Consider the following 10,514-nt stretch of genomic DNA (forward strand, 5'->3'; position numbering starts at 1 on the left):
GACAATTTAGCAGAGAATGTGAATAACGTTGTTTACTTTATTTCAATATTGAATATTGTGGAGGAAAAATGTACGGTTTTTGGTAAACTAACAAATTCAGAAGGTAATATGATCTGCGGGCAGTTATTTGGGGTAACATGGTTTTGTACTGAAGTGCACAGCAATTCACAATGTACAAAATGAACAAGTTTTAGGGTTAAACACCTTAGGACTTATTTAACTTCTTTGATGATTCATTATTTTATCATTATTCACTTAACTCACAAATATTCATCAGGCCAAACACTAATCAAATTTCAAATGGGGCTAGAACCAAATAACCATCATATTCAAAAGTGCACAATCTTTTGGTTGCATACAAAAAATAAAAAAAAGGATACAGAAGGTTGAAATGTTCAGGGACATCCAAAGTCCATATCAGTTCTCTCTTCAACCTGTCAGTAGCTTTTTGGGGGCGTAAATTTTAGGTCATTTTTGATTGTACCCACTATGAAAAACATTGGTTCCAACAGTAACAGCTAACACAACTGAGGGTTTTAGTGCACAATAAAATCTTATAAAACGCACAACAACATGAAAACAATTTGACACATAAGGGAAGTTGGGCATCTACTTTAAGGGGCAACTCTACTTTTGGATTCCAAAAGTCAATGTCAAAATCTATTCAGTTTCCATTTACCTTTAACAGTGCTACCGGTCTAATCACAGCAATTCTGTTAACACGGAAGTCTTTTGCCATATGAAAATAAAATTGCTTTGAATAATTTGTACTTTGAATACTTTATATGTTTGTATAAATCCATTTCTGAGGTATATAGCCAACAAGCCAATGGGGAAACATCTAGAATGCGGAGTTACTGCAACGCAAGAACTGATTGGTCATCGCTGGGGTTAATACACACAGTAGCAACCAAAACAGCAATACTGGAAGTGTCACAAACTCTTATTGATATAATATCTAGAACTTTAAATTCTCTCTCTCACGCACACGCACACACGCACACACACACACACACACTCACACTCAAACAGTTAAAAGGAAGATCGTTTTTACTTTAAGACTCTACAGCTGCACGGTAACCCTGCTTCGGTTTGTATTACAACTTTGGAACAAAATAGGAAGAGGACAATATAATCATTTTTTTCCTGAAAATGGGATCTAAAAGGTCCACAGTACTCTGGACCGTCCTCAGTATAGAAACGCTGTGCCCTGGATGTGGCTTCTTGCATAGCTCCCAAAATCATGAGGGAGAACAAAGCAAAAAAATACATGTACTGTTCATGCATACCATGCAAAGGCTAGCAATCCTATGCTTTCTGCTGTTGAAATAAATAATGAGTTTGGCACCACCTGTTGGTTCGGTGAAACACTCCGCATGGTTGCCACAGCGTCCATCTGGTGGTGTTGTGTTCCATGCAGCTGCCATGTTGAGGGTGTTCCTTGTCTTAAAATCTTCTAAGGTGCTTCCAGGAAGAGCTGTTTTATTGTATAGCTTTCAAATGAATTACAGCACCAATAAACTCCTTGAGGAGAATAAGTTAGCTGGCTCCTTCTGATTGGCTGCTGTGTTCATCCGTGTTACTGAGACTGGGCACTAGTGCTGTCAGACTGACGAGGAGGAGTTCCTTTCTGTTGTTTTTGAGTCTGTGGCTTCAGTTGTTGTTGTTGTGATGGAGGAAATGTACCTTGCTGCTGAATAGGGAAAGCCTGCAGGATGAGTTGTGTGGACTGGTTGCCATGAAGAAGGTGTGTGCTCTGACAAATGCATAGCAGAAAATTAGATACAAGTCAAATACTTTATTTAAAATTAAAGTTGACATTTTCTTCTGAAAAATAAATAAATTGATGGAAGTTTTACATGGGTATCTAAATGGACATTAATGTATTAGGATCAATTGTTCTCAAATAGGCGGCCCCAGTAAGTCTTAAAATTATTTGTTTGTTTCTTTAAAATTTAGAGCCAAGTTAAAATAAAGTAAATAAATTGATAAAAACGTGCATATACAACACACACACACACGTTTGTTTCTGTGATGTGTTTGGACTTTCCATAGACTTCTATTAATTTTATACTGACCAAACAATATTTTTTTTATCCCCCAACCCAAACCTGACCCTAAATCTACACCTTACAGAAAACCTGTTTGCATTGTTTTCAGATAATTACTATTTTTAATCATTTTTCCCCCTCATGGAGACCAAAATGTCAGGTTTTACTATCTGTGTGTAGCATAACCAAGTACACACACACATGATTATTATTATTGGAATAAGTATTAATATTATTATTAATATTGGAAAGAAGCCTCTTATGCTCATCAAGTATATACTGTGACATATTCAAATTTTAAATGACATTTTCCATTTAAATATTGTTTAAAACTTAACTTATTCTTGTGATGGAAAGACTGAATTTTTAGCAGCCATTACTCCAGTCTTCAGTGTCACATGATCCTTTAGAAATCATTCTGATATGCTGATTTGGTGCTCAATTACCATCAATTAATACGGGTGCTCAATTAATAATAATTTTTTTTATATTATCAATGTTGAAAAGTGCTTTCCCCCCAGTATTGTTTGATGAATAGAATGATGAATAGAATTCAAAAGAATAGCATTTATTTGAAATAGAATGTAACATTGTAAATATCTTTACAGTCACTTGATCAGTATATTTTTTGTTAATGATTGTTTTATAATATGATTGATAATAACTACATTTTATATAATTTCATTAATCTCATATATCATATTATATAGCAATCATTATTACATAACATGTTAAAATAAAAACAAACAAGTACAACAGTTAATTATTTGTTCATATAATTTATATAACATTATAATTTGAGATTACTCATTTTCCTTACAACAGAAGTACCAGAGGTTAGATAGCGTCTTTGAATATTGACAAAGGGGGGCTTTAGAATCAAAAAGATTGAGACTGGTTTAGATGGATTACCAGCTGGCAGTTTAACCCAGTAGAACTTCATTAAGGCTTGTAAACTAGATTAGTATGAAGACTATGTAGAATGTCACATGGTGATGCATACCAATCACTGAATCATAGTTCTGAGTAGACTCAAAACGAAACTGTGCATGCTTTGTTACCTGTAAAAATGGTTGCTGCATCGCCCCCTGCTGTTGACTTGTTTGTAATGTGGTAGTTTGAGCCTGCTGTTCTACAGACACTGTTGACTGAGGCTGCAGTGCTATGGTCTGTGTCTGACCTTGTTGCTGTGCAAACGGGCTATAAGCTGTCACAACCTGACCCATAAACATTGTTGTGGGTATCATGACAGTGCCACATGGCATTGGAGCGGTCACAATCTTAGTGACCAACTGCTGCCCGGCAGGAAACCTGAGAGTGACAGTAGGACGAAGAAAGAAATAATTAAATAATACTGATAATATTTGTAGAAGGTGTCCTGGGAAAGAAATATGAGGAAAAACATGTACCTGTTGATTGCATTTCCCTGGTTTATTTTTGGTGGTATCTGCACAACACTGGTATTTGCAGGCTGGCTGATCATCATGGTATTATACACAGGACCACGCTGAGAAAAAGAATGAGAGAGAGAGAAAAAGAGACAAAAATTATGGCATCCATTTAGATGATGTCACCATATGAAGTGGAGAACAGAAGATTGTCACAGTTAATGAGCTCTTTTAAAAGCTACTTCTAGGCAATACACAGTTAAAGGTACTGGTAATTACAGTCAATTCTGTTAACAAATGTCAATCAAACTATTCCTTATATCTAATTGCAACAGTTAAAAAAAAAAACATACAGGTAAGTAATATGTAATTATAAAATATAAAAGTGACAGTAAATATTTTTAAACTTCAAATGTTGTTCTTTTGAACTTTCTATTCATTAAATAAGCCTGAAAAAGAAATGCACCAGTTTCCACAAATTAAGCAGCACAACCGTTTTAAAATGTAATGAGAAGTTTCTTGAGCACCAAATCAGTACACATGAATGATTTCTGAAGGATTATGTGACACTGAAGCTTGGAGTAATGATGCTGAAAACGCTTTACCATCACACGAATAAATTAAAATATTTATATGATATTACTGTTTTTACTGTATTTTTATTTAATCAACAAAAGAAACCTTGGTGAGCATAAGAGACTTTCATAAACATTTACTGCTTCAAAACCTTTGAATGGTAATGTAAATATATAATACATATTTTAAAAGGATCTGATTTTACTATATCTGAAAGTTCAGATTTCATCAGGCATTGCATTATTTAATAAAGACTAATCAAGTGGTTGTCGGAGCAAGAATGATTAAAGTCACCTGTGTAACAGAAGAGCCCTGCTGCAGGGAACGAGGAGCTTGTTGCTGTGGAACAGTACCACTCTGTGCTGTACTTGTCACATTTTGCCCCTGTATAGCTACGACCCCAGTCTGTGCTCCAACCTCTAAAATGTTAGTCTGTGCTTCTCCAGCTTGCGGCAACTGTACACTCAGTCCACCACCCGACTGCTGCACTATCATCTGTAAGACACCATTTCAATCACCTGCTTTTGTTTCTTAATAACAGCAAAGTTGTCAATATCAATATTCACACAGTTACATGTGTGTACCTGAGTGCCCTGTCCCTGCACCCTCTGAAGCTGTTCATGAATCTCTCTCAGTTCGTCCTGCTGTTTCTGAATGTTAACTTCGATCATGCGCGTCCTCTGCTCCAATTGCTCCTTCAGGTGCTGCATTGCGTTCAACTGCGCAGAGAACTACATTAAGAAAGCACAGAAAAATAAACATCATGGTGTCATGGAGAAAAATCAAAAGTAAGTCATTTAAATGACCGCTTATCTGATCTATCTGACAAACCAAAACACCAAAAACAGAATAAAAGAAACTAAAACAAAAAAACAAATACCAAACCCTAAAAAAAAACTAAAAAAAAAACTAAATGAGAACTGAATAACTCACAATTCTCACTTTTTCTCAGAATTGCATGATATAAACACACAATTGTGAGACATAGTCAAAATTCAGATTTTTCTTCTGAAAAAGTCAGAATTGCGAGAAAAAATTTATAAAAAAAAAAAGTGACTTTACTTCTCAGAATTATGAGTTTATATCTCACAATTATGAATTTTTTACTTGCAATTGCACGTTTATATCTCACAATTCTGAGAAAAAAAGTCAGAATTCCAAGATGTCAAAGTCATAATTGTGAGATAAAAAGTTGCATTTCCCTTTTTTTATTTAAATTCAGTGGCGGAAACGGGCTTCCATAGAAAACACCTAAAACAAAACAAAATTCTTACCAGGGCATTAGGTTGAACCTGCTGCTGTGGTTGAGGTTGTTGCTGTTGGGTGATTTGGACCGGAGATCCATTCTGATTGGTGTTCTGAGAACTCGGGGACTATCAAAATAATGCCAATAAGACCACAGTCATTACTCAGCTGCTATGAGGCACATGCATTTGTTAGGAATGCTTTGTAAGATAGTTAAAACCAAGTATTGACGTCGATGAATATGCAAGTCTCACCTGGGTGCTGATAGAGGAACGACGTTGGGGTGTCATATCAACAGTGGCGGGCCGGGGTGGAGTGCTCATGTCCATCTGTAGCTTAGAGGGAGTTGCTGAGGAAAACATACAGATACAAGAGTTTTAAACAGGCACAAAACCAGGAAAACACATCAGAAGAGCACACGTTTGGCTCTTAGTTTTTTTCATGCTTACAGGTGCTGTCAGAGACAGCGGTGTGCGAGGACTTGCGGGAGCTTCTTGAGGATGTGGAAGGTGTGCGACTGTTACTGAAACGCTCCAGAACATCCTTCAGTCTGGAGGTGTTCAACTGCGATTCGGAGCCAGAAGTCTGAGACTGCTGGAAAGAGAGAGGAATCTGAATCTGTTAGTCATTCAGTTAACCATCAGTACTGATAAGCTCACATTTGTGACCCTGGACCAAAAAAAAAAAAAAAAAAAAAAAAAAAGTCATAAGGGTAATTTTTTCGAATTTGAGAATTATACATAATCTGAAAGCGGAATAAATAAGCTTTCCATTGATGTATGGTTTGTTATGATAGGACAATATTTGGCCGAGAGACAACTATTTGAAAATGTGGAATCTGAGGGTGCAAAAAAAACAAAAAAAACAAAAAAATCAAAATATTGAGAAAATCGCCTTTAAAGTTGTCCAAATGAAGTTCTTAGCAATGCAGATTACTAATCAAAAATTAAATTGATATATTTACAGCAGAAAATGTACTAAATATCTTCATGGAACATGATTTTTAATTAATGTCCTAATGATTTTTGGCATAAAAGAAAAATCAATAATTTTGACCCATACAATGTATTTTTGACCATTGCTACAAATATACCCCAGGGACTTAAGACTGGTTTTGTGGTCCAGGGTCACATTTGATAAACAGATATTTTTCACCATTGCAGTGTTTAAACTTAATTGCAGTCTCTCTTAGATAAGCCATTTAACAGCATGTCCATTATACCACATTAGTGGACTATTTCTGAGAGGTTACTATCTCAGAAGCATCTCACCTTATCTCCAGGCAGCTCAGGGGGAGATTCCTCTATACCCATCTCTCTCCTCTGCTCTGCTCGCACCTCAGCATAACTACAGGCAAAAACAATTCAAAATAAAAACATAAGCAAAGTCACTATTGGTATCGTCCCGGTTTGTGTAGTCATCTGTATGCCTCTGCATACCTCACAACTGTGTGCGTGCACACGATAAACTCTGGTCGTGAGTTCCACTGGTGATAGGTGATGTAGTAGTTAGTCTGGAGCCATATCCACTGCTGCCCTTTAGTTAAAAAGCGATAATAACACGATTTCCCTTTTCCAAACTGCATTACTGCAAGCAGACAGAGAATAAGTGAGAATATGGCGCCAAATGAAAGTTTCAAATATATATGTTTGTTTTAAACTCACAATGCTCATGGCATTTGGCCAGTGAATGCAAGTCGTCTACATGATAATAGTCATAGCCTGACGTTCCCAACACCTCAAATGGCATATAGCCAATGATAGGTGGTGCTCTGTAACACAAGAACACACATATCTCAATGAAGGAAAAACTGGACGTTACAAACATGGAGAAAGTGATATTGTGAGTAAGTGTGAAAACCTGTGATCTAATAAGAGGAATTTCCATTCCAGGCTGTGTCGAGACGTAAATTTTTCATTGGGCTCCTCCACCATGCACATCTCCTGTACACAATCAATAAACAACAAACAGGTCAATATGAGAATGTTTTTGCTAGCAATGCTTTGTTATGATGCATGCTTATGGTTGCTTGCTTTCAGAGAGAGTATTTGTAATGGAGATCTATTTTTGCTCTGGATTTTCTGATTGATTATCAGCTTACTTTGATGAATTGGGGTTTGGCGAGCCTCACAGTCGCAATAAAACAGACTTTATCGTCGAAGGCCGGTTGCAAACAGCGCTGTAAAATTCCCTCAAGGCCATTTCGGGTTGCAAGAGGCACTGGGAGAGCATTCAAAGTGGAGATTTGTGTTAAAAGAAATTGGCCGTCCATACATTTTGCTTTGGGTACCAACAAATGCAGTTAACATATGGTCGAGTATTTAGTCAGTTTAAATCAAGAGGAAAATAAACACTCACTGTTGGCGAGTGACTTAAAGTTGCCAATAAACTTGACATATTCATACACAGGCGGTTTCTTGGGATCCACAGAACCTCTGAGCATGTGACAACAAAACTCCATCTGGTTCTTGGCTGAGACAAACGAACAACAACGAAAAAACATTAAGTGCCTGACAATATAGATCAAAATCACTCTTATACAGTCAAAATATGCTGAGGCGGCAGACATTGGCAAAGAGCAATTTTTTACCATCTCAGTGGAAAGCAGGACAGGACTATTAAATGATAAAGCTTTCACTTGTTTACCAATATTCATTATATATCTATACATCACTGATTTGCTCAAAAATAACTTAATGGTAATTCATTTAAATTAAATTTAACATAATTTCAACCAAACAGTAATTGCTACCAAGTTGAACTAAAATGTTTCAAGTGCAACGTAAAAACCTTAAATATACATAAAAGGAAGAATGTTATTTAATAATTTTCCAAATTTAACATACACTAATCAGTTAATTGTGAACTAAAATTGCAACTGTTTGAATTGTTTTCTTCAATTGAAAAAGTATAAAATGTAAATATATAAAAAACTTAAATGAATATTAGAAACGCTGCCTTTGAAACTAGCAGAAAAAGCTGAGGTAATGAAATTACTAAAACTAAAGCTGAAATAAAAAAATTAAAACCAAATAGAAACACATAATTGACAGAAATACATAAAATTACTAAAACTTAAAAGTAAAGAAAGTATATGAAACAATTTGAAAGAGAAAACTAAATATAAAAATAACACTGACACAAATTATAAAATAGCAATAAAAAAAAGTGTTACCTATTTGTACATAAAAAATGAGCACGCCACGCATAAACATACGTTAACATTCCTGAGTTTTTCCCCAATCAATTCAATGACATTTTGAACAAGACAATTAGTCGAACTTACTCTAATGATATTTGTTACTGAAGAGTAGATGAGGAATGCTCTTAAAACATTTTTTAATGCTCTCATACATGCCAGTCAAGAAAATATCACACACCTAGTCTTAGTCAATTTAACAGCCAAATAAACAAATAATAGCCAAATAAAGAGTGCAACGCAATATTCACAATATTCATTGTTGCTTAATTTTCTTAATTTTGGTATATTGCCCAGCCCTATGGAGCAGGGAAAAACACCACAGCAAAACAGATATCTGATAGGGGGTTTGGATACTCACATTTGAGGTAATCAGAGTTGAGGTTTTCCATGTCTGGGTGTGAGGATAGCACATTATAGACTTCTTCGTGCTCACCCACTGGTAGAAAGTTTAAAAGGTTCTGATCCACCATGTCCGACTGAAACAAACACGATTATATATGAACATATGACAGATATAAAATCTAGCAATTCCAAGACCAAAAGAAATCTTTAAATAGACTACAAACAATCTGCAAACTCTCACTTACAGGCAAATGCTCAAGTAAAGAAGTTACACTTTCTGAGGTGTAAATGATGTTGCCGTCTGTCAGCATCACAATGAAGAACCCATCCAGCGCCTTAAAAAAAAACAGATAAAAACGCATTACTAAAATAGCTCCAATCCATAAACTAAAAATGTAGAAGTGATGGGTGAAAAATGAAAAATTAAAAAAATTTTAATAGTGGAAACATCTTTCACAACAGGAAGAAATAGAAAGAGAAAAACAAATACAAACACACTTATTGCCCAAAGCAGGGTCATACCTCTAGCATCAGCTGTGTAAACTCCTCATTGCTAAGAAACGGAGGTTTCCAATCTTGCTTGATCTCACTTGACTCAGACTGTGCAGCAATTTCTGCATGTGAACACAAACTATTCCTTAGAAACAGTTTTCCTAGGATCTGCATGTTTCAATTGCTTAGAGACTACACTACCTTTAAAAAGTTTAGGGTCAGTAATCAAGTTACCTTTAAGACGTTTCTTATGCTCACCAAGGATGCACTTATTTGATGAAAAACAGTAATGTCATGAAATATTATTACAATTTAAAATAATTGTTTTCACATAAAATACTGCAGTAGTATGCTGCTTTGTTGTCACTTTACCTCATTATACTGCATTTTTAAAGGATTACAGTAGTTCACTTCCAGAATAAAAAAAATCCTGATACTTTACTTACACCCACATCATCCAAGATGTTCATGTCTTTCTTTCTTCAGTCAAAAAGAAATGAAGGTTTTTGAGGAAAACATTCAAGGATTTTTCTCCGTACAGTACTTCAGTGTGAGGCAACGGGTTGAAGGTCATAATTGCAGTTTCAATGCAACTTCAAAGAGCACTACATGATCACAGCCGAGGAATAAGGGTCTTACCTAGTGAAACGGTCCATTTTCTAAAAAACAAAAAACAAAAAAAATAGTCACGTGTGGTTAGTTCTTCATCTATGCACTTTGGTTAAAAAAGGTAGGGTAGTGCGAAAAACTCCATCTCATTTTTTTTTTTTTTTTTGAAAAAAATGGCCGATTGTTTCGCTAGGTAAGACCCTTATTCCTCAGCTGGGATCATGTAGAGCCCTTTGAAGCTCCATTGACACTTCAATTTGGACATTCACCCTGTTGGGTCCTATTGAAGTCCACTATATAGAGAAAAATCCTGGAATGTTTTCCTCAAAAACTTTAATTTCTTTTTGACTGAAGAAAGAAAGAAATTAACATCTTGGGTGACATGGGGGTGAGTAAATTATCAAGAAATTTTTATTCTGGAAGTGAACTACTCCTTTATTTCAAGAGTGAAGTCCAGTTATAACTATATTTATTAGGGGTGTAACAATACACATATTCGTACTGAATCGTTCAGTACGAGGCTTTCGGTTCGGTACGCATTACAAACCAAACGATTCGTTTGACTAATCCTATAACATTTGGAAAATAAAAGAGCTTAAAGTGTGTGAA

The 10,514-nt window shown here is 35.6% G+C and overlaps 1 protein-coding gene across 9 annotated transcripts in view; it reads right to left on the reverse strand.

The window, feature by feature from the left end:
• Positions 1 to 8: 8 nt before the first annotated feature.
• The window catches only part of LOC306873268 (circadian locomoter output cycles protein kaput-like), a 17,399-nt gene continuing 6,893 nt past the window's right edge, over positions 9 to 10,514 (reverse strand). For 4 of the 9 annotated variants that reach the window (XM_079422432.1, XM_079422431.1, XM_079422433.1 and 1 more), the window contains 17 exons: positions 9,327 to 9,418; positions 9,050 to 9,139; positions 8,821 to 8,938; positions 7,619 to 7,732; positions 7,362 to 7,480; positions 7,121 to 7,203; positions 6,925 to 7,031; positions 6,700 to 6,847; positions 6,532 to 6,607; positions 5,710 to 5,854; positions 5,515 to 5,609; positions 5,290 to 5,388; positions 4,600 to 4,746; positions 4,310 to 4,510; positions 3,461 to 3,558; positions 3,113 to 3,362; positions 9 to 1,756 (listed from right to left, as the gene is read on the reverse strand). In XM_079422432.1, coding sequence (XP_079278558.1) covers positions 1,580 to 1,756; positions 3,113 to 3,362; positions 3,461 to 3,558; positions 4,310 to 4,510; positions 4,600 to 4,746; positions 5,290 to 5,388; positions 5,515 to 5,609; positions 5,710 to 5,854; positions 6,532 to 6,607; positions 6,700 to 6,847; positions 6,925 to 7,031; positions 7,121 to 7,203; positions 7,362 to 7,480; positions 7,619 to 7,732; positions 8,821 to 8,938; positions 9,050 to 9,139; positions 9,327 to 9,418 — 2,159 coding nt within the window. In that variant the 3' untranslated portion in view covers positions 9 to 1,579. The remainder of the gene's footprint in view (positions 1,757 to 3,112; positions 3,363 to 3,460; positions 3,559 to 4,309; positions 4,511 to 4,599; positions 4,747 to 5,289; positions 5,389 to 5,514; positions 5,610 to 5,709; positions 5,855 to 6,531; positions 6,608 to 6,699; positions 6,848 to 6,924; positions 7,032 to 7,120; positions 7,204 to 7,361; positions 7,481 to 7,618; positions 7,733 to 8,820; positions 8,939 to 9,049; positions 9,140 to 9,326; positions 9,419 to 10,514) is intronic. The other 5 variants (XM_079422436.1, XM_079422438.1, XM_079422437.1 and 2 more) reach the window with 2 other exon arrangements.

Source organism: Barbus barbus (assembly GCF_936440315.1).
Source record: "Barbus barbus genome assembly, chromosome: 7".
NCBI lineage: Eukaryota > Metazoa > Chordata > Actinopteri > Cypriniformes > Cyprinidae > Barbus > Barbus barbus.